Source organism: Ascaphus truei, chromosome 11, assembly GCF_040206685.1.
Source record: "Ascaphus truei isolate aAscTru1 chromosome 11, aAscTru1.hap1, whole genome shotgun sequence".
Classification (NCBI taxonomy): Eukaryota; Metazoa; Chordata; class Amphibia; order Anura; family Ascaphidae; genus Ascaphus; species Ascaphus truei.
Window position 1 is genome coordinate 5,284,644 of NC_134493.1, and position 25,000 is coordinate 5,309,643.

The 25,000-nt window shown below is 44.0% G+C and overlaps 1 protein-coding gene across 1 annotated transcript in view; it reads left to right on the forward strand.

Moving 5' to 3' along the window:
• The window catches only part of RGS11 (regulator of G protein signaling 11), a 786,758-nt gene that overhangs the window by 314,352 nt on the left and 447,406 nt on the right, over window positions 1–25,000 (forward strand). Inside the window, exon 7 of the mRNA XM_075565212.1 lies at window positions 9,566–9,642. Coding sequence (XP_075421327.1) covers window positions 9,566–9,642 — 77 coding nt within the window. The remainder of the gene's footprint in view (window positions 1–9,565; window positions 9,643–25,000) is intronic.

Sequence of the window (25,000 nt, forward strand, 5' to 3'; positions counted from 1 at the left end):
ATGCCCCACCTTTCGGCCGCCATCACGCCTCTGCCTTTCGGCCGCCCGCCCTTCTGCCTTTCACCCGCCCAGCACTCACACCCCTGCGCCACACAGCCACCACACGCACTAAACAGACACCCGCCACACTCGACACACACCCACCGCCTCTCACCTACCCCACACACTCGACACATACCTGCCGCCTCCTGCCCCTATGCACCAACATCACTGACCAGCTGTCGCCCGCACTCGCCACACACCCACTGCCTCACACTTTAGCAGGACCCCCACCCACAGCCAGCACTCACTACCGACGCGCCACCCATACTGAACACCCACCCGACGCCTCACACCCTAGCAGGACACACGCCTAACATTTTTACATCACTTACAGTACAGTATGTCACCAAAATATACATTGTACTGTGGTGTGTTTAAAATAAACCATTTTTATACAACATCGTATTACATTTTCTTCCATCTTTCTTTTAAACATTATTATCCAACCTTTCCAACAAATACTCAACCTATTGTTCCATGATTTACAAATAATACCACCTATTACGTATTTACATCCCGGGCAATGCCGGGTATATCAGCTAGTATCATATAAATAAGAAATAATATAAATAACAGGTCATGGGAATAAGTGCTTCAGACATAAAAGTAACTTTAAGGAAGAGGAGTCCCTGCTCCGAGGTGCTTACAATCTAATTGGTAGGTAGGGAGAACGTACAGATACAGCAGGAGGGAATTCTAGTAAGTGCGTCTGCAGGGGGCCAAGCTTTATGTATCATGTGTCCAGGATTATCCAGTGCTATTCATATGCTTCTTTAAGCAGATGTGTCTTAAGGTGGGTCTTAAAGGTGGATAGAGAGGGTGTTAGTCGGGTATTGAGGGGAAGGGCATTCCAGAGGTGCGGGGCAGAAAGTGAAAAAGGTTTAAGGCGGGAGAGAGCTTTAGATACAAAGGGCGTAGAAAGAAGTCATCCTTGAGAAGAACGCAAGAGTCGGGATGGTGCATAGCGAGAAATTAGGGCTGAGATGTAAGGAGGGGCAGAAGAATGTAAAGCTTTAAAAGTGAGGAGGAGAATTGAGCGTGAGATACGAGATTTGATCGGAAGCCAGGAGAGGGATTTTAGGAGGGGAGATGCAGAGACAGATTTAGGAAAGAGTAGAGTGATTCTGGCAGCAGCGTTTAGGATAGATTGTAGGGGAGACAGGTGAGAGGCAGGAAGGCCGGACAGCAGGAGGTTGCAGTAATCGAGACGTGAGAGAATGAGGGCCTGTCAGAGTAACAGAGGAAAGAGCGTATCTTTGTGATATTGCGGAGGAAAAAGCAACAAGTTTTAGTAACGTTTTAATATGAGAGGAGAATGAGAGAGAGGAATCAAGTGTAACCCCTAGGCAGCGTGCTTGGGCTACTGGTGATTGATCGTATTTCCAATAGTAATGTGGAAGGAGGTAGTAGGGCCAGGTTTGGGAGGAAGAATAAGGAGCTCTGTTTTTGCCATGTTAAGTTTCAGTCGGCGGATGGCCATCCAAGATGATATTCCAGAGAGGCATTCAGAAACTTTGGTCTGTATAGCAGGTGTAAGGTCAGGGGCTGAAAGGTAAATTTGTGTGTCGTCAGCATAGAGGTGATATTTAAACCCAAAAGATGTGATTAGGTCACCAAGAGAGAGTATGTAGAGAGAAAAGAGAAGGGGTCCCAGGACAGAGATCTGGGGTACCCCCACAGAGAGATCAATAGAGGAGGAGGTGTTAACAAAAGAGACACTGAAAGTACAATGGGAAAGGTAAGAGGAGATCCAGGATAGAGCTTTATTCTGAATATTAAGAATATGGAGAATGTGGAGGAGAAGAGGGTGGTCCATGGTGTCGAATGCTGCAGAGAGGTCGAGTAATATGAGCAGAGTGTAATGACCTCTGTCTTTGGCAGCATGGAGGTAGACGGTTATTTTAGTGAGGGTTTTTTCAGTAGAGTGAGCAGTGCGGAAGCCAGATTGTAGAGGGTCTAGAAGAGAATAGGTGTTGAGAAAGTGTAGCAATCGAGATAATACAATACGTTCAAGGAGTTTGGAGGCAAAAGGCAGGAGGGAGACAGGTCGATAGTTAGGACAGGTAGGGTCAAGCTTGCTATTTTTGAGAAATGGTATAACGGTTGCATGCTTGAAGTAGGATGGAAAGGTACCAGAGTAGAGGGAAGAGTTAAAGATCTGTGTGAGCATAGGGATTACAGAAGGAGCATGAGGTTTTAGGAGATGGGAGGGAATTGGATCAAGAGGGCAAGTGGTAGAGGGAGAAGAGGAGATCAGCAGTGATACATCCTCCTCCAAGATAGCGGAAAAAGAGTCAAGAAAGGCAGGAGGAGAGTTTGGAAGCAGTGTGGGATGGGAGGAGGCAACAGATGGGATGTTCTGACGTATGGATTCCACCTTTTCCTTAAAAAAGTCAGCAAAGTCCTGAGGTGAGATGGAGGAAGAAGAGGAGGCAGCCGAGGGCGGTCTGAGTAGAGAGTCAAAGACAGAATAGAGTCGGCGTGGGTTAGAATTGTGTGTGTTGATTAGTGATGAAAATCAGCTTTGTTTAGCCTGAGAGAGGGCAGAGTTGAAACAGGACAGCATAAATTTGTATAGAATGAAGTCTGCAAGCGTATGAGATTTTCTCCAGAGGTATTCAGAGGAACGAGTGGAGGAATGCAGCATGCGTGTGTGGGAGTTTAGCCAGGGTCTGGGGTTAGAAGGGCGAGCATGGCAGAGAGAAAGCGGGGCATGAAGATCAAGAGAGGAAGATAAGGCAGAGTTGTAGTTCCTGACCAGGTTGTCAGGGTCTGAAGTAGAACTGAGAGAGGAGCGGGAGGAGCGTAAAGTGGAATCAAGAGCTGGTAGGATAATAGAGAGCAGGTTTCTGCAAAAACGAGGACGAGATGGAGATGGAGAGAAGCGAGAGAGAGAAAATGAGATGAGGTGATGGTCAGAGAGAGGAAAAGGGGAAATGGAGAAATCGGAGATAGAGATTGTCCATAACTCAAACCGGTGTGGGGCAGTCAGTGAGAAAGTTTAAGGCGGGAGTGGGCTTTAAATTCATATGCGGTAGATAGAAGTCAACCTTGAGCAGAAAGCAAGAGCCAGGATGGTGTATAGCAAGAAATTAGGGTGATTGTATGAGTGTAAAGCTTTATAAGTGGGGAGGAGAATTGAGTTTGTGATACGGGATTTGATAGTAAGCCAGGAGGAGAGATGCCGAGACAGATTTAGGAAAGAGTAGTGTGATTCTGGCAGCACATTTAGGATAGATTGTAGGGGAGACAGGAAGGCTGGACAGCATTAGGTTACAGTAATCGAGACAGGAGAGAATGATGGCCTGTTTCAGAGACTTAGCAATCGAGCAACAGAGGAAAGGGTATACCTTTTTAATATTGAGGAGGAAAAACACAGGTTTTAACTACCTTTTGAATGTGAGAGGAGAATGTGAGAGCGGAGTAGAGTGTGACCCCTTGGCAGTGTGCTTGTGCTACTGGGTGTATGATGATACTACCAATAGTAATGTGAAAAGAGGTAGTACACTGGCGACACACTTTATTCGAGCTTGGCTAGTCCCACGAATTCGGGTATACCCGGGTGTATTGAGGTTTGTGACTGTTTTCTGCCCGAGTACATTGAGTTATTTTCCAAGCAGGGATTGAAGCATTTTATTCCCGCTGGCTGCAATACTGCACAGTATATATATATAAACTGCATTACAATTCATGAATTTATGCCATCTGGTAGACACGCGAAGCATTGCAGCCTATTAAATCCTAATCATTATCATTTAACAGATCAGCCGCCCATCAGCCAGGCATGAACCCAGGCTGGGAAGGCAAATGCAACGGGGCTTGTCAGAGGTTAGGAGTGGCGCATTCCAGGTATCTGCCAGGTACATACCGGGTATTTGCTCGAATAAAGTGTGTCGGTGCAGTAGGTACAGGTTTGGGAGGAAATATGAGGAGTTCCGTTTTTGACATGTTAAGTTTAAGTCGTCAGAGGGCCATCCAAGATGATATCACAGAGAGACGTTCAGAAACTTTAGTCTGTACAGCAGGTGTAAGGTCAGGGGTTTAAATGTAAGTTTGTGTGTCATCAGCATAGAGGTGATATTTGAACCCAAGAATGTGATTAGGTCACCTAGAGAGAGTGTGTAAAGAGAAAAGAGAAGAGGTCCCAGGACATAGCCCTGGGGTACCCCCACAGAGAGATCGATAGAGGAGGAGGAAGTGTTAGCAAAAGAGACATTGAAAGTACGATGGGAGAGGTAAGATGAAATCTAGGATATAACTTTGTTGCAAATACCAAGAGTACGGAGAATTTGAAGGAGAAGAGGGTGGTCCACAGTATCAAATGCTGAAGAGAGTTTGAATAATATGAGCAGAGTGTAATGACCTTTGTCTTTAGCTGCATGAAGGTCTTTAGTTATTTTAGTGAGGGCTGTTTTAGTGGAGTGAGCAGTGCGGAAGCCACATTGTAGAGGCTCTAGAAGAGAATAGGTGGTGAGAAAATGGAGCAAGTGAGAGAATACAAGACGTTCAAGGAGTTTAGAGGCAAAAGGCAGGATGGAGACAGGTCGATAGTTAAAAAGACAGATAGGGTCAAACTTGCTATTTTTGAGTAAGTTGCACGTTTGAAGGAGCAGGGAAAGGTACCAGAGTAGAGGGAGGAGTTAAAAAATGTTTGTGATCATAGGGATTTGAATTAGGAGCAAGAAGTTTTAGGCGATAGGAGGGATTGGGACATGAGGGCAAGTGGTAGAGGGAGAAGAGGAGATTAGCAATAATACCAGTATATCCTCCTCTCTGGGAATACAGAGCAAGACTCAGGCGCTAACTCTAAACCGGGTAGGCAAGAAGGGGGAGATATAAGAATGCAGTCAATCAAAAAATATTACTATATCTGCTGGAAGCTTGTCACTCCACAGGGAGGTGACACAAACTGGAACAGAGAATCCTGCTGCTCAGACCCCCAAGAGGATCTATCCAAGATCCTTGGTATACAGACAAAACAAAGGAAAAAGGGGGAGCAAAGGAAAAATCAGCAACTATGATAGATACATAAATACAAACCTAGTATATAAAAACCACAATGAGCATACACTTGTGCAAAATAAAGCAAAGTTAAACGCAAGGGGGGGTTAATACATCACTAAAGGTGAAGTGGAAAATGGATAAATATATGAATATATAGACACTACTTACACGGCCATGTGTAAGTACAAGCACATAGAAAGTTCTTTTTAGAAGGAGCGTTCTGTTCTTGTTTGAAGATTTGCTTCAGGAACTGTCCGTAGAACGTGCTGTTCCAATAGCGGAGTCACTCAATGACGTCACTTCCACGCAGCTCCCCCAGAGTTAGATAGGATATATGAAGCGTGTTTCAGATAAGCAATAAAACATTTTATTAAAAAAATTAAAGCACATACACACTCACATGGCGGTAGTAGAGACTTTATACTGTGGGAGTGTATGCGGATTCCTGTTGTAGCTGACACGGACTTTTGTACATGTGAGTGTGTATGCTTTAATTTTTTAATAATATATTTATCAATTTTCCATTCCACTTTTAGTGATGTATACACCCCCCCTTTGCATTTAACTTTGCTTTATTTTGCACAAGTGTACGCTCATTGTGGTTTTTATATACTAGGTGTGTATTTATTTATCATAGTTGCTGATTTTTCCTTTGCTCCCCCTTTTTCCTTTGTTTTGTCTGTATATCCTCCTCTCTGACAGCGGAAAGAGAGTCAAGTAAGGCAGGAAGAGAGTTAGGAAGTGTAGGATGGGAGGAGGGTACAGAGGGGATGTCCTGACGTGTGGATTCCACATTTTTCTTGATATTGTCTGGAAAGTCCAGAGGTGAAATGGACGAAGAAAAACAGGTAGCAGAGGGGGGTCCGAGTAGGGAGTCAAAGACAGAGAAGAGTCGGCGTGGGTTAGACTTGTGCATGTTGATTAGTGAAGAAAAGTAGGTTTGTTTAGCCTGAGAAAGGGCAGAGTTGAAACAGGATAAAATAAGTTTGCAGTGAAGGAAGTCTGCGAGAGTGTGAGATTTCCTTCAGAGGAGTGAGTGCAAGAGCGGAGCATGCATGTATGGCAATTTAGCCAGAGTCTGGGGTTAGGAAAGCAAAAGTGGGGCATGTAGTTCAATAGAGGAGGATAGGGCAGAGTTGTAGTTCCTGACCAGGTTGTCAGGATCTGGAGCAGAGCATAGAGAGGAAAGGGAGGATCACAAAGTGGAATCAAAAATGTGACAGTTAACAGAGCACCGGTCTCTGCAGAAATGAGGGGTAGATATAGGTGGAGAAAGGGAGAAGTGAGAGAGAAAATGAGATAAGATAATGGTCAGAGACGAAAGGAGAAAATTGAGAAATCAGAGAGAGGGGCCATCCTTTTGGGTGCTGACTGCAGCCCACTGTTGAAGGACAAAAGAAGAGGTTAGAGAGAGAGAAAGTGGGAAGCCCAACTGAGAGAGGGGTCATCAATATAGCAGTTGAAGTCCCCAAGGAGAAGAACAGGGGAGTCTGAAGAGAGAAAGAATGAGAGTCAGGATTCAGAGCAAAAGAGAGACATACGGGGGTGAGTAGAGGTAGGTGGGGAATAGATGATCATCAGGTGGACAGAGAGGAGAAAAAAGCTAGACAGTGTGAGCTTCAAAAGAAGAGAAAAGCAAGAGAGGGAGGAATAAGTCGGTTTTGGTAAAAGAAGATAGAAGAGAGGGCTAGCCCCAGGCATCCACCCCAGCTATCAGGGTGCAGAGTGTGTAAAAAAGGTCACCAAAAGAGAGGGCAGATTCCAGTGCAGAATCAGGGTTCAGTTATAGCAAAGAGGAGCAGAGTGTGAGAGAAAAAGAATTTTTGCACAGAGAGAAACTTGTTTGAAAGGGAGAAAATATTCCAAAAGGCACAAGAGAAAAAACGGAGAGAGGACCGAAGGTGACAGGGGAAGGGTATGAGGTTAGAGGAGTTGACCCCAGAAGAAGTAGAAGTTGCATGTGGGTGGCAAGGGCGAGAGCATATTGAAATACAGCAGGGACCAGGATTGGGAAAGATATCCCCAGAAGCAAGAAGGAGAAGCATTGAAAGAAAGAATGTGTCAGGATGATTTCTAGGGTGTGTTTCAGTTCAAGGGGTATAGCTGTGTAGTGTCAGAGGGCATATATAAGAAAGGCGTTCATGTGAGCATAGAAGTGGAAAAGGAAGGAGAGATGGTGATATATGAATAGAATTGGAGACATAATGAGGCTCGTAGAAAGAAATGTGTATTTTGAAAAGATTTGGTCAGAGCAAATATAAATAGTGGAGGAGGCATGGCAGTGACAGTTTAGTGTTGAGACAAGAGAGAGGTCTGGGATAGAAAATGTCCTACTTTCCAGTGCAGTTCGAATTCAAGATTCAGGGCCAGTCCTGTTGAACTTTTACCAGTCCTGTTGAACTCCCTGTTAAACTCCACACTCATGCCACTTAAAAATGGGACACTTTAAAGATGGCCTATTTTTACATGCAGCAGTTGGTCTCCCTCTGTGTCTCTGAGACTGACAGTTTCTCTCTCTTGACTTTATATGCCTTATGATGCATGCACCTGCCAATATTGGCTTTATCTTACACTCTGTAGGTGTGGTCTGTGTGTGTGTGTGTGTGTGTGTGTGTGTGTGTGTGTGTGTGTGTGTGTGTGTGTGTGTGTGTGTGTGTGTGTGTGTGTGTGTGTGTGTGTGTGTGTGTGTGTGTGTGTGTGTGTGTGTGTAGCACTGGCTGGTTTGGGCTATCAGTCTGCCCTCCTCTTGGCAGTAATCCCTGGTAAGGACAGGTTTCCAGGAGTAATCATGGGGTTTCCCCACACCTCTGCAGCTCAGTGAGTCCCAAAGAAGGTATTGTAATCAGGCCTGGTGTCCAATCAGGGGCAAGGGTCTGGTTCCTGCTGGATCTGTAATAAGGGGTTGCACTTCCTAAATTTATTGAGTCTGCCTCTACCTTGAGAGAGGCAAAGTCTACCCTTGAGCAGTGTGCAGGGCAGTGTGCCCTCCCTTAGGGGAGCGTTGGGATACTGTTCCTCTTACTCTATTAGGGAGTAAGGGAAGAGCTAGGATGGCTCCTGGTGCCCGCTGGCTGGGAGTGTAGGTCCAGGGACATCCTAAGGGTGCAGGCCCTAAGCTGCTGATTGACTGCTGTGCCATGTGCATAAAGAATAAAGTGATCCTGTTTAATATACTTCTTGCCTGAGACTGAAATCTATCAGGAAGAAAGCGAAAGAGACTCTCAAGCAGGGATTTCTCCCCTTATCCTGGGGACGGCAAGAGATGGAGGGGCTGTCACCATGAGTACAAGTCAGTTTATACCCCAGAAGCCTGCCCTGATATCCCCTAACATCATGCGGGAGACTCAGGGCTACTGTTTATCAGCATGTATGCACCACACCTCTCCAAGTAACCAGCATAGTTTTCCACGTAATATGTGTGTGTGTGTGTGTGTGTGTGTGTGTGTGTGTGTGTGTGTGTGTGTGTGTGTGTGTGTGTGTGTGTGTGTGTGTGTGTGTGTGTGTGTGTGTGTGTGTGTGTGTGTGTGTGTGTGTGTATCTCTAAATCTCTATTCTTGAAAATTGCAAAGCCAGTACAACCAGCTTCACACTGATGAGAGCCAAAATGTCAAAACAGCTGTCTGTGAGGGGTTTTACTGTGTGAACAGCGAGCATTAGCTTATAAGGGTTCCATGTAAAAATTGATTTCAGGCAAAAGGTGACACGTGTGCTCATTTGCATGTCATTTCACAGAATCCCTTCACCGCAGTGGAAGCACTGAATGCTAGGTGATAATGGTAAAAGACAGGGTTGCAAAACTGTCTAAGACATGTGAATGTGTTCACAAGTGATATTTTATTTGCTATATGCGATATAGTGGAGATTGTCGCCATTTTCACCTACCATAACACATACATACACATGCACGAAAATATGTTATGTATATTTTCTTATTAAGTATTTAATAAATCAATAAAAGTATACAGGTACAGACATTCTTAAGGTCAATATACTGCATCCCCAAACTTACACTGTAAATATAAACTTCTTTAGTTTCATAAAGACTCACTAATCATGTGTGAATCTTACTTATTGCATGGCAGACTCAGTCATATGACCGAAATACAGTAAGAATTTTTTTTGACATGAGTTCTTCGTTTGGTACATAACCTTAAATCTTTGACCTTCCCCGCTATGCTTATAGTTTGTTATAAGTATTTTTAAGATCTTTACATTTTATTTTGTCATTTGACCTTCACCTCTACACTTAAACATATACTTTATCTACACTTTTAGGATAATTTTTCATAGTCATATACTGTATGCATAAAATGTCCTATGGCAATGCAAAGGATTATTCTTGTTCTTCAACCTTCTTTACTGAGAACCCTTTGCTGCATTGTTAGCGCAGTATGCTGTCACAATTATGGGGTAAGGCAGGTTTGTGGACCAGTCTCAGACATGTATATGTTCTTATAAGGGTTCTTTATTATTACTGTTCTTCAGGACACTGATTCTATTGTCCTCTATAATGTTCCAGGATAATTATAATCAGCTGCATAAGAGGATCAACCATACATGGGACTATATTGTGATGCAAGCAAGGGAACAATTGAGGTTAGTGTTATGGTTTGTATTGTATGTGATCCTTAAGTATGTCTTTATTTATATACTGTAGCACAATTAATATTTATATAACGCAAGAAAAATGGCAGAGGCTCTGATTGAGATTTTTACTAGGGTAGGTTTCCTGAGTGAGATCCTAACCGATCAGGGGACACAGTGTCTCTGGGCTACATGTGGGGTGAAAGCCCTCCACTCAGCCCCTTACCACCCCCAAACAAACGGACTGAGTGAGCGGTTCATTGGGACGTTGAAGCGAAGCATTTTTGGAAGCTGAAAAGTGAGACTGGGAAGCTCATTTCCATCACTTGCTCTTTGCATTCTGAGAGGTACTGCAAGAGTCTACCGGCTTCTCCCCTTTTGAGCTTCTGTATGGACGCCGTGTCTGGGGACTGCTTGACCAGTTCTGTGAGAGATGGGAAGGGGATACTCCCAATACTGATACCACATGCTACAGAATGTGGTGGAGCTCAGGGACTGGTTAGAGAGGCTTATGGGGTTAGCACAGGCTAATCTCCAGGCAGCTCAGACCAAGCAGAACTGTTGGTATAATAGAAGTGCCCGTAGCAGAGAATTCATTCCAGGGCAGCAAATGCTTGTTCTGAAGCCCACTCGGCAGAACAAATTTCTAGCTGCCAGGGCCGGACTGTACACAGTTCACGGCAAATGAATTAGTGTTATTATTGTGGTGAACCTGTATCCAGAGACAAATAGGCACTGAACTTACCACATAAATATGCTGAAAGCAAATCATATGAGTAAGCCGGCAGTGCTGGCTATCTATAGACCACCATCGGGGGACCCGATGAGCTAAGCTCTGCCCGACCTCCTGGGAGAAGCCCGACATGGGGCACAGTGGAGCAGGTAGGGATAGATCCCCAGCTTGAAGCTCCCCAGCAGGAGCAAGCGAGAGCTACTGTATGTTAGAGGAGTATCGGGTCCTGTTCACTGATAAGACGGGCAGGATCCATCTAACCAATCACACAGTCTACACTGGGGATCTCAGACCTCTCCACAAAATTGCTTACAGGATTTCTGCAGAGGTGAAGTGGAGAATAGAGGGGGAGGTAGATGAGACGCTGGCCCTAGGGTTAATAATAATAAATGTTTGCTCTTGTTTATCGCTGCTAGTATTACGTAGTGCTTTACAGAGACTTTTTTGCAGACACAATTCCTGCCCCTTAGAGTTTAGAATCTATATTTTTGGGTGCCTGAGGCAAAGGGAGATAACGTGACTTGACCAAGGTCACAAGGAGCTGACACCAGGAATTGAACCAGGTTCCCCTGCTTCAAACTTCGTGCCAGTCAATGGCTACTCACATAGCCACTCCTTCAGCCCAACTGTTCAGTCAGAGTCCTTGGGCTTCACCAGTAGTCTTAGTGCCTAAGAAGGACAGAACCACTATGTAGACTACCAGCAGCTCAATGCACAGACCGTGTCAGAAGCCTATCCAAGCCCCGCATGGATGAGTTTGCCGGGCAAGGTATCTGACTACCATAGATCTGTCCTGGGGGTATTGGCAGATTCCTTTGACCCAGGAGGCGCAGGAGAAGTCAGCTTTCATCACCATGAGTACTTATATGAATTCTTGGTTATGCCATTCGGGATGAAGAATTCCCCGGCTACCTTCCAGGGTATGGTCAATAGTTTACTGGAAGGGATGCAAGGGTTAGCAAGTGCATATCTAGACGATATAGCTGTTTTTAGTGACACCTGGGGGTTCACATCTCGAACATTTAGTAGCGGTGCTTGTGATGGGCGTTCCTGCTACTGCATTTCCTGATCGGTGACCGGCTGTGTGGGATCCGGTGTGCCCCTGCTTCAGTTTACGCGGTTGGAGGCTATTATTCAAGCTTCCTGGGGAACTGGTGTGTTTCAGCTTCCATCTCTGCCTCCATTGCCTAAAGTGCTGTCTGTGGCTGCATGAAGCTATAAGCTATTCTTGCCACGGAGGTGTGTCCATGCATGAGCAGTATGGGCACAAGAAGCTGATTCTTTGTAACTGAAGAATTTAATTACATACCAAGTTTGTTTACAAGCTCGAATTTCAGTGTTTGATGCGGAGGTGGATATCGGGGTTATATGCAGACAAATGGATCTTTTATTAACTGTCATACTAGTTTTATTGTGTATGTCATCACATGTAGATGTAACAAAAAATATGTCGGCAGAACGATTAGATCTTTAAATATCGGAATTGCCGAACATGCAAGACTCATTGCTAAAAACGACACCTCACATCCAGTGTCTAGATACTTTACAGAGTGTCCACTGGGAGGTATGGATAATTTCCAGTTTTTTGGTTTGGAACACATACCCATTAATACTAGGGGTGGGGATAGATTAAATTTTCTCAACAGAAGAGAAATGCATTGGATTTTTACATTGGATACTCTCTGTCCCAAGGGGTTAAATGTGGAGTGGGAACTCAAACATTTTTTACATGATTGAATATTCCATCCACATTTTTATGATTACTACATTTTCTCCCTTTTGATCCCCACTTAATAATATAATTACATATTACAATCACAATAAGGATTTTTTTTGTTTAATATTTAATAATTTATCATATTTATTATTATTTATTTATTTAGATATTTAATATAACATGTATTTATTTTATATGGTTTATTACAATTGCATTATTATTATTATTATTATTATTATTATTATTATTATTATTATTATTATTATTATTATTATTATTATTATCTTTATAGTTGTTCATTACATTCATCCATATGTGTATTTACAGATTCATGTTTCATGAGATTAAGCAGTAGTTCAGCAGTTTCTGGCATTTTAAGTTTTTTACATTATTCAACCAGTGTTATCACTATTTATATGTATATACATATTATTTACACTATTATTATCTATTAATTATTTATTGTTTAGATAGTATTGGTGCATTGCATTGGTTCTTTTAATTCCTTTTGTTTATATATGTATCCCCTGCTGTGGACGCGTCACATTCTGCACTTGTTCATCATGATATACTGATTATGCTGCACAGGTGCTGACTGTTGACACCTTATATCAGGTTTCACTCCTGTCACAGTTGTACTCGCCACAAATCAGGACCGGACCGCGGGGCTGAAGTGGGTTGTAGAATCACCGACCTTAGACCGCGCAGACTGGTCCAGAGTGCGCAGTTCGTAGTCGTACATAGCAGGGTCAGGATTGGAGAAGGCAGCATCGTCGTTATTCAAGCAGGAGTTTGGCAACAGGTAAACAGGAGTTCCCCGCTTCAGCTTAGGAGCGGGAGTGGCCTCTGTGTGAGGAGCGGCCTCAGCCCATGATGCCGGTCTCAGCAGGGGGAGACAGCAGGCTGGCAGAAGTACACCGCAGGGCAGCGTCGGGAAAACCAACGCTTCAGCACCGATGACCAAAGCAGGCCTCTGCGTAGAGGGAAGCAGCAGGCCTCAGGATACTCAGGAAGTCAGGCCTCTGCGTAGAAGCGTAGCAGCAGGCCTCAAGATACTCAGGAAGTCATGCCTCTGCGTAGAAGCATCGCAGCAGGCCTCAGGATACTCAGGAAATCAGGCCTCTACGTAGAAGCATAGTAGTGTAGTGCACATCTACACTATCAATAAAAATGTATTTAAAATAATTTTTAATGTGGGGATGTTTGCGCAGAGAGAGAGCAGCGGATCTCTCTCTGCTGCAAACACATCTCGCCCCCGCCGCCCATACAGTAGTATCATTTATGTATGTGCATATACAGTACTGTATGTGTACAGTACTGTATGTTAGGGCTTATAGGGGTTGTTGTTATACAGTATATATATATATATACAGTATATATACTTCATTACAATTCATTATAGGGGACGGCTTCAAAGAGAACAGCTCGCAAGCACCCCCATGTGTATTTACACGGCATTGCAGTATTTCAGCCAGCCGGAATAAAATGCTTAAATCCCTGCCGGGAAAATAACGCAATGCACTCCGGCAGAAAACGATCAGAAACCTGAATACACCCGGGTATACCCGAATTCGCGGGACTAGCCAAGCGAGAATAAAATGTGTCGGTACTGTATGCCCCATTTACCTTTCTGGTCTGTGCTAAAGCAGGGAATCCTACCGGTGAGTTACGCAAGCGTTTTCAAGGCAGGATTTTGACCGGCGCATTGTGCCTATATGTATCCGGTATTCCGACCTGATTCCCGGGTACATTTTTGGGGTATACAGCAACTTGGACCCCGACTACTTACAGTAGGGCAATCTGAGAAGACTTTCTCCGCAAAACCCACCCTGAAACTCATAGTCTAGCAATCTCTGCTTGCTGGCACACCTGGAAAGGTAAAACACAAAAAATTATTTATTGCCGCATAATTTTACACAATGCATTGACAAACACTTGGCTCAAGAGCTGATACTCCCCAACCCCAATACATAGATCAGGGGTAACCAAATAGGCTTAACCTTTATTGTGAGCCTTGTTAGCCCCTCACCGGTACACTCATACCCTAGCAATCCCTGTTTGATTGCATGCCCAGAAAGTGAAAAGCACAAAAAATGCTTTAATTACAGACACGTATATTGGAATGGTACAATGTTACTGGGCCCAAGAGCTAACGCTCTTGGAACCTTATACACAGAGCAGGGGTAACCAAAACGGGCTTCACCTTTAGTGTATAGCCTGGTTACCCCCTACCGTCACAAGCACCGTCACTACATGTTCGAGATGTGAACCCCAGGTGTCACTAAAAACAGCTATATTGTCTAGATTTGCACTTGCAAACCCTTGCATGCCTTCCAGTAAACTTTTGACCAGAAAAAGAAAACTGAAAAGAGCTCTACTAGCATGAGGTAGATCAACCCATTTAACCAAGTAAATAATATAAATTGGTGGTGCACCCAAGAGCAAGGAGTGAATACAAAAAAACAAAGAAAATACACCCAAAGACAGATGTTGTGAAAGCTCAAAAAAGGGGCACTCAATGGGTATGATATTAGAATGAAATTAGTTTATTGTGTGGTCCACCAGCAGCTCTCCACACACAGGAAAATCTGTGCACCACCGGAAAAAGTATACAAAGACTGGGATGTGTGACTGTAGATACTTTATTAAAAGAGCATGTCAGTAGAGTTCTGGCGGATCCTCTAACGTGTTTCATGCTGAAGCGCTTTGTCAAAGAGTGATCCGCCAGAGGAGGAGTTGTAAGGAATCCGCTCCTGCCTTTGATTCTAGCCTTGCAGACCTCTGTAGTTACAAAGGCTTCCTCTGGCAAACAATGGCACATGTGCTGCCTCTCATTGCAGCTTCTGCACTGTGCTCCATCATTGGAGGAATACTCACACACCCTCCCTCTGTGATTGGATCTCTGCCCTTTATATGTTGGGCTTTGGCTCTGAATCAGAGCCAAGCATAATTCCTTCCCTGGACGTTTCGTGTTCTGCCACAAGCCATAGGATTGTCTCCTTGTGTACTAACTTCTATGGTTTTTGTTAGTAGTTCCTGAGTATCCTGAGGCCTGCTGAAAATGTACAAGCATGTACAGTATCAATAAAACACATACAGTATACAGTATAAATAAACACTCGTTCTTTACCTTAGCGGCTATGCGCTATGGTAAAGAAGCAGCATTTCTGTATTTTAATAATATTGTACAGTGAGCAGGGGGTTCCCTGAGCCAGAAATTAATGCTCAGGGACCCCCCCTGCGCCTGCTCAATATTATTAAAAATACAGAAATGCTGCTTCATTACCATAGCGGATAGCCGCTAAGGCAATGAAGGGGTTAACCCACCGTGCCCACTTTATTGTGTGTAGTGGGGATGGGTGAGGGGGGTATTTGGCCCTTGGTGTGAGTTTAGGACTTGCGGGGGGGTTGCGGGTGCACTTAACCCCTTCACGACCGTAGCAGTTAATACCGCTACGGTCATGAAGGGGTTAAGCTCTCCCGCTACCCCCCCGAAAGCCCTAAACAAGCACCGTTGGGGCTAATACCCCATTCACCCACCCCCGCTACCCACAATAAAAAAAATACACACACACAGCAGCCGCCAAAAAATAAATAAATCTAAATAAATAAATAAATAAATAAATGACAATAAATACATTTGAAATACATTTTTATTGATAGTGTACATGTGCAGGGGGTCTCCGGAGCTGAACCGCGTTGGTTTCAGGTCTGGGGACCCCCGGCCCCCCCGAGATACAGCCCCCTTTAGGGGGTGCCGGTATCCCTCTGCTTGGTTTAAAGGGCCCGACCACGTGATCGCGGCCTGTAAACCAAGCAGAGCAGAGGGATACCGGCACCCCCTAAAGGGGCCTGTATCTCGGGGAGCAGGGGGTCCCCAGACCTGAAACCAGTGCGGTTCTGCTCTGGAGACCCTCTGCACATGTACAGTATCAATAAAACACATACAGTATACAGTATAAATAAACACTCGTTCTTTATCTTAGCGGCTATGCGCTATGGTAAAGAAGCAGCATTTCTGTATTTTAATAATATTGTACAGTGATCAGGGGGTTCCCTGAGCCAGAAATTAATGCTAAGGGACCCCCCCCTGCTCCTACTCAATATTATTAAAAATACAGAAATGCTGCTTCATTACCATAGCGGATAGCCGCTAAGGCAATGAAGGGGTTAATCCACCGTGCCCGCTTTATTGTGTGTAGTGGGGATGGGTGAGGGGGGTATTTGGCCCTTGGTGTGAGTTTAGGATTTGCGGGGGGGTTGCGGGTGCACTTAACCCCTTCACGACCGTAGCAGTTAATACCGCTACGGTCATGAAGGGGTTAAGCCCTGCCTCTACCCCCCCGCAAGCCCCAAACAAGCACCGTTGGGGCTAATACCCCATTCACCCACCCCCGCTACCCACAATAAAAAAAATACACACACACAGCAGCCGCCAAAAAATAAATAAATAAATCTAAATAAATAAATGACAATAAATACATTTGAAATACATTTTTATTGATAGTGTACATGTGCAGGGGGTCTCCGGAGCTGAACCGCGTTGGTTTCAGGTCTGGGGACCCCCTGCTCCCCTAGATACAGCCCCCTTTAGGGGGTGCCAGTATCCCTCTGCTTGGTTTAAAGGGCCCGACCACGTGATCGCGGCCTGTAAACCAAGCAGAGCAGAGGGATACCGGCACCCCCTAAAGGGGCCTGTATCTCGGGGAGCAGGGGGTCCCCAGACCTGAAACCTGTGCGGTTCTGCTCTGGAGACCCTCTGCACATGTACAGTATCAATAAAACACATACAGTATACAGTATAAATAAACACTCGTTCTTTACCTTAGCGGCTATGCGCTATGGTAAAGAAGCAGCATTTCTGTATTTTAATAATATTGTACAGTAAGCAGGGGGTTCCCTGAGCCAGAAATTAATGCTCAGGGACCCCCCCTGCTCCTGCTCAATATTATTAAAAATACAGAAATGCTGCTTCATTACCATAGCGGATAGCCGCTAAGGCAATGAAGGGGTTTACCCACCGTGCCCGCTTTATTGTGTGTAGTGGGGATGGGTGAGGGGGGTATTTGGCCCTTGGTGTGAGTTTAGGACTTGCGGGGGGGTTGCGGGTGCACTTAACCCCTTCACGACCGTAGCAGTTAATACCGCTACGGTCATGAAGGGGTTAAGCCCTAGTGTACATGTGCAGGGGGTCTCCGGAGCTGAACCGCGTTGGTTTTAGGTCTGGGGACCCCCTGCTCCCCTAGATACAGCCCCCTTTAGGGGGTGCCAGTATCCCTCTGCTTGGTTTAAAGGGCCCGACCACGTGATCGCGGCCTGTAAACCAAGCAGAGCAGAGGGATACCGGCACCCCCTAAAGGGGCCTGTATCTCGGGGAGCAGGGGGTCCCCAGACCTAAAACCAGTGCGGTTCCGCTCTGGAGACCCTCTGCACATCTACACTATCAATAAAAATGTATTTTAAATGTATTTATTTATATTCATTTATTTATTTAGATTTATTTATTAATTGTGCTGCTGCTGCTGCAAGTCCTAAACTCACACCAAGGGCCAAACATCCCCCTCACCCCCAATAAAAAAAATTCACGCACAGCAGCCCACAATTAATAAATAAATCTAAATAAATATATAAATACATGAAGAGAAATAAATATACAGTATACTGTATATATATATATATACTGGATATATATACAGTATATATATATATAATAACAATCCCTATACATATACAGTATATACTGTGTATATATATATATACACTGTATATATATATATATATATATATATATATATATATATATATATATATATATAGATAGATAGATAGATAGATAGATAGATAGATAGATAGATAGATAGATAGATAGATAGATAGATAGATAGATATAGATATAGATAGATATATACAGTATACAGTATACAGTATATATACACACATGATGAACCAATATACAAATACATGTAGAATGGTTATCAAAATCATACTGTCCTACAGATAACGCTTCTCTACACAGACAATAATAATAATCAATTTAATAATCCTAACTGATTTTACAATATAAAACATAACATTCCAATCCACACAGTACATTGCATTTACATTGTATAAATGATGCATATAATCTATGCACCATATACATTCTGCAAATGAATGTTAACAATATAATTGCAAGCTACTCTACCAGTAAATACAAACACTTCCAAACAAGTCAACTATTTTAACCAATCAAGTAAACAAAAATCAATATATACTGTAAGTACCAACCAGAAAACACAATTTAAAACCAAAGCTAACCCTTACAATACCAAGGATTACATCTATCTAATTGTAAAAAAACCTTATACTTTATACACAGCATTGCAATAAACAAAATACATGATGAACAATACAGTACATTCCCTGTATCTCCCTGCCTTCAGTGTAATCTGTTTAAAGCCCCCTCCCCCCTAATGTTTCTGTTAAACAGATTACACTGAAGGCAGAGAGATGTAAAGGCCTAAAGCCCCCTCCCCACTAATGTTTCTGTTAAACAGATTACACTGAAGGAAGAGAGATGTAAAGGCCTAAAGCCCCCTCCCCCCTAATGTTTCTGTTAAACAGATTACACTGAAGTGAGAGAGATTTTACAGAAACACACATTAGGGGGGAGGGGGCTTTAAACAGATTACACTGAAGGCAGAGAGATGTTTCTGTTACCAGTAAATCTCCCTCCCTGCTGTCAGTGCAGTGTATGTAAATGTGGGGAGGGGGGGGGGACCCAATGTGCATACTGTGAGGTCTAACCACCCTCACCCCCTACCCACATACAGTTACCCCCCCCATCCTGGCCATGGCCCCTCCGCTTCTGCAAAAAAGACACAAAAATTAAAACATACAAAGTAATGTCCCTAACCCCTTAATCACCATAGCGGTTATTAACCGCTACAGTCATGAAGGGGTTAACCCACCCTCACCCACCACTCGAGATGCCTACATACCCTCCCACACTAACCCCCCCCGTGAGGCCTAACCACCCAGTCAGTACCCACAAGGGAGGCCTACCCACATACCGTTGGGGAAACACCCCACCCCCAGTACCCACAATAAAAACAGTACAATGACCCACAATAAACAGCATTATATTTATTAAATACATTACCCACCCCCTGTGCCCCTCCATAAATACAAGATTTATCCTTTTACATACAGGGTTCATAACGCAGTCCCACGCTAGTCCCCGGTGGGCTGGCAGGGCACCTGGACAGACCTACATTTTACCAGCAGCCCTTTTTACACAGGTTCTGGAGGCCTGCTGGTGGATCCTGCCAGCACCATGGCACCCAGGTGGTCTCCTTGTGTCACCGTGGGCCACAATTGGGTCTCCACGGTAGGCCCAAGGATGTCTGGGAGCCCCGGGTCAAACCCACAGGTGTCTGCGGGGCCTCGGGTGGTTCCCTCGGGGGTCTGGGGAACTCACGGGTGCTCACTACGGGTCCGCGGTGCCCCCACAGAAGTGGGACCACACATCATCATCCCCGCACCTACGGGTCGGCGGTGCCCCCACAGAAGTGGGACCACACATCGTCATCCCCGCAGACTACGGGTCCGCGGTGCCCCCACAGAAGTGGGACCACACATCATCATCCCCGCATGTGTCACCCATGGAACTACCAGCCTGATACCCTTGGGATACCCGAGGATACCCACAGGTGGTCTCCAGAGGCCCCACGCAAAACCACGAAATCAAACCCTGAATGTAAAAAAAATAAACCTGGCCTATACATTCAATACATACACCCTCCCCCCCAACACCTACAGTACAATAATGTGCAAAATAATTATTATCCAGATATGGATAATAGATTAATTGCCCATTATTAAAAACATTAACTAGCATATACAAATAAATAAAGTACTACTGACCTCATCAATACGAAGTGTCCGTTGCCAGCAAAATCCTTGTCTTGTCCACAACATACATAGCAAATACAAAACCAATACATTGCAATTACATTCAGATATCAATTAACCCCTTAAACACCTTATCAGATAATAACCGCAAAGGTGATTAAGGGGTTAAGCCACACAGGCCCAAAACCCACCCTTCACCCATGAATTTGTACTGTGGCTTCATCATGCAACTATATATATATATACTGTAAATATACAGAGAGACAGAGAGAAAGAGAGAGAGAGATATATACAGTATATATATACACACACGTTATATACTGCACCGACACACTTTATTCGAGAAAATGCCCAGTTTGTACCTGGCAGATACCTGGAATCCGCCGCTGCTCACCTCTTGCATGCTTCGTTGCGTTTGCCTTCCCAGCCACGGTTCATGCCTGGCTGACGGGGGCCTGATCTGTTAAATGATAATGTGAAGGATTTACTAGGCTGCAATGCTTCGCGTGTCCACCAGATCGCATAAACTCATGACTTGTAAAGCGCCGAATCAGTAATGTGTGGGCTTGCAGTTGTTTCGTTTAAAAAAGATACTGTACCACAGTGTGCCATTGTACAGTAACTTGGCCTTGGCCTTGAGACTGAAGGAAGAGTTGCAAAAATGTATCAATTTAGGCTTTACATACTGTATTAAATAAAGTACAAAAATACAGAAATGCTGCGTCATTACCATAGCGGATAGCCGCTAAGGCAATGAAGGGGTTAACCCACCATGCCCGCTTTATTGTGTGTAGTGGGGATGGGTGAGGGGGGTATTTGGCCCTTGGTGTGAGTTTAGGACTTGCGGGGGGGGGGGTTGTGGGTGCATTTAACCCCTTCACGACCGTAGCAGTTAATACCGCTACGGTCATGAAGGGGTTAAGCCCTCCCGCTACCCCCCCCCTGCAAGCCCTAAGCAACCATCGTTGGGGCTAATACCCCATTCACCCACCCTCCCGCTACCCACAATAAAAAAATACACACACAGCACAGCAGCCGCCAAAAAATAAATAAATAAATCTAAATAAATAAATAAATAAATGACAATAAATACATTTGAAATACATTTTTATTGATAGTGTAGATGTGCAGGGGGTCTCCGGAGCGGAATCGCGGTGGTTTTAGGTCTGGGGACCCCCTGCTCCCCGAGATACAGGCCCCTTTAGGGGGTGCCGGTATCCCTCTGCTTGGTTTAAAGGGCCCGATCACGTGATCGTGGCCTGTAAACCAAGCAGAGCAGAGGGATACCGGCACCCCCTAAAGGGGCCTGTATATCGGGGAGCAGGGGGTCCCCAGACCTAAAACCAACGCGATTCAGCTCCGGAGACCCCCTGCACATCTACACTATCAATAAAAATGTATTTCAAATGTATTTATTGTCATTTATTTATTTATTTATTTAGATTTATTTATTTATTTAGATTTATTTATTTATTTTTTGGCGGCTGCTGTGCTGTGTGTGTGTATTTTTTTATTGTGGGTAGCGGGAGGGTGGGTGAATGGGGTATTAGCCCCAACGATGGTTGTTTAGGGCTTGCGGGGGGGGGGGAGTCGGGAGGGCTTAACCCCTTCATGACCGTAGCGGTATTAACTGCTACGGTCGTGAAGGGGTTAAGTGCACCCGCAAACCCCCGCAAGTCCTAAACTCACACCAAGGGCCAAATACCCCCCCTGACCCATCCCCACTACACACAATAAAGCGGGCACGGTGGGTTAACCCCTTCATTGCCTTAGTGGCTATCCGCTATGGTAATGACGCAGCATTTCTGTATTTTTAATAATATTGAGCAGGAGCAGGGGGGGACCCTGAGCATTTATTTCTGGCTCAGGGAACCCCCTGCTCACTGTACAATATTATTAAAATACAGAAATGATGCTTCTTTACCATAGCACATAGCCACTAAGGTAAAGAACGAGTGTTTATTTATACTGTATATTGTATGTGTTTTATTGATATTGTACATGTGCAGAGGGTCTCCAGAGCAGAAGCGCACAGGTTTCAGGTCTGGGGACCCCCTGCCCCCCGAGATACAGGCCCCTTTAAGGGGTGCCGGTATCCCTTTGCTCTGCTTGGTTTACAGGCCGCGATCACGTGATCGGGCCCTTTAAACCAAGCAGAGGGATACCGGCACCCCCTAAAGGGGGCTGTATCTCGGGGGGCCGGGGGTCCCCAGACCTGAAACCAACGCGATTCAGCTCCGGAGACCCCCTGCACATGTACACTATCAATAAAAATGTATTTAAAATAATTTTTATTGTGCCGATGTTTGCGCAGAGAGAGAGAGCAGCGGATCTCTCTCTGCTGAAAACACATCTCGCCCCCGCCGCCCATACAGTAGTATCATTTATGTATGTGCATATACAGTACTGTACTGTATGTGTACAGTACTGTATGTTAGGGCTTATAGGGGTTGTTGTTATACAGTATATATATATATATATATATACAGTATATAAACTGCATTACAATTCATTATAGGGGACGGCTTCACAGAGAACAGCTCGCAAGCGCCACCATGTGTATTTTCACGGCATTGCAGTATTTCAGCAAGCCGGAATAAAAAGCTTAAATCCCTGCCGGAAAATAACGCAATGCACTCTGGCAGAAAACGATCAGAAACCTGAATACACCCGAGTACACCCGAATTCGCGGGACTAGCCGAGCTCAAATAAATTGTGTCGCCAGTGTACACACCCATGATAAACCAATATACAGTACAAATAAATGTAGAAGGGTTATCAAAAGCATACTGCCCTACAACCATGTAAACAAAAATCAAAAGCCAATACATTGCAATTACACTCAGAAATCAATTAACCCCTTAAACACCTTATCAGATAATAACCGCAAAGATGATTAAGGGGTTAAGCCACACAGGCCCGATACCCACCCTCACCCATGAATTTGTACTGTGGCTTCATCATGCAACTATATATATATATACTGTATATATATACAGAGAGACAGAGAGAAAGAGAGAGAGAGAAATATATACAGTATATATATATATATATATATATATATATATATATATATATATATATACACACGTTATATACACACCCATGATAAACCAATATACAGTACAAATAAATGTAGAAGGGTTATCAAAAGCACTGTCCTACAACCAAACACTTCTCCATACATACACACTAAATTAAAATCAATTTCCTTTAATATTCATAACTGATCTCTCAATCTAAATCATCACTAAACCTCTGAAAAGCCATTAAACAACTTACATTCCAATATAAATGATGCCTAAATATCTATGCATCATATACATTCTGCAAGTAAACAAAACTCAATTAGCAATCATTATTTACATCCCTAAACAATTCACACTAGATTCCGAACAATAAAACCATTAACAAATTCACGCCTAGAGCAGAACAATTAAGCCTTTGAAAAATATAAGTACCGACAAAAATACAACCTTTACAAACCAAGCCTATCCCTGACCTTCCTCAAACACACAATACAATACCAAGGAATACATCTATCTAATTTTAAAATACTTTAAACTCACAATAAAGCATACTGTAGCAGCATACACAAAATAATTTAAAACACATCTAATCCAGCTTTTAAAACAACATCATTTCTTACCCTGTACTGTACTGTATGTATATATCTCTCTAGACATATATACATACTGTACATACATACAGTGGCAAGAAATGATATACCACAAAAAAAATACACGTTTGTTAAAAAACCTTTTGAAAAAATTAACAAGTTAAATAAATTTCTTTACTGTAGTTCACTTACCATTACTTGCCCCCACGACTCCCGTTGCGCAGCTTACTCACGAACCAATCCACGATCAGGAACCCATAAAATAATAAACCAGAAAATAATAAACATTAAACTAAAAATCCAAATCAATCCACGGGTCTTCTACTTGTAATCCATCTTCATCTGTATTCTTCTTTCTTCTATCTCCTTCCAGCGGGGCGGGGCGGGGTCTTCTCCCCATCTGCGGCCACGCCCTGGTCTTCTTTCTTGCCCGGAGGTCCTTCCTCCGTGGCGTCTGGCTTCAAAATGAGACGACATAGGCTTTTAAAGGCCTATGACGTCACATTTTTCGTCATGGTTCCCACGGTCCTGATTGGGCCGTGAAAACCATGTGTTTTGGCCGACAAAAAAAAATGATGACGTCACTTAAAGGCAATGACAGCACAGCCAATCAGAATGGCTTTGCTTCAATTGCCTTTAAGATGACGTCATGAAAAGGCACATGGCCGCCCTCACATGGTATGGTAGCCAATCAGAGTGTGGGAACTTCATCCCTACTCTGATTGGCTACCATACCATGTGAGGGCGGCCATGTGCCTTTTCATGACGTCATCTTAAAGGCAATTGAAGCAAAGCCATTCTGATTGGCTGTGCTTTCATTCCCTTTAAGTGACGTCATCATTTTTTTTTTGTCGGCCAAAACACATGGTTTTCACGGTCCAATCAGGACCGCGGGAACCATGACGCAAAATGTGACGTCATAGGCCTTTAAAAGCCTATGTCGTCTCATTTTGAAGCCAGACGCCGCGGAGGAAGGACCTCAAGGAAAGAAAGAAGACCAGGGCGTGGCCGCAGACGGAGAGAAGACCCCGCCCCGCCACCCTGGAAGGAGATAGAAGAAAGAAGAATACAGATGAAGATGGATTACAGATAGAAGACCCGTGGATTGGTTTGGATTTTTAGTTTAATGTTTATTATTTTCTGGTTTATTCTTTTATGGGTTCCTAATCGTGGATTGGTTCGTGAGTAAGCTGCGCAACGGGAGTCGGTGGGGACAAGTAATGGTAATTGAACTGCAGTAAAGGAATGTATTTTATTTAACTTGTTAATTTTTTCAAAAGGTTTTTTTAACAAACATGTGTATTTTTTTTTGTGTGGTATATCATTTCTTGCCACTGTATGTATGTATGTATATATGTCTAGAGAGATATATACATACAGTACAGTACAGGGTAAGAAATGATGTTGT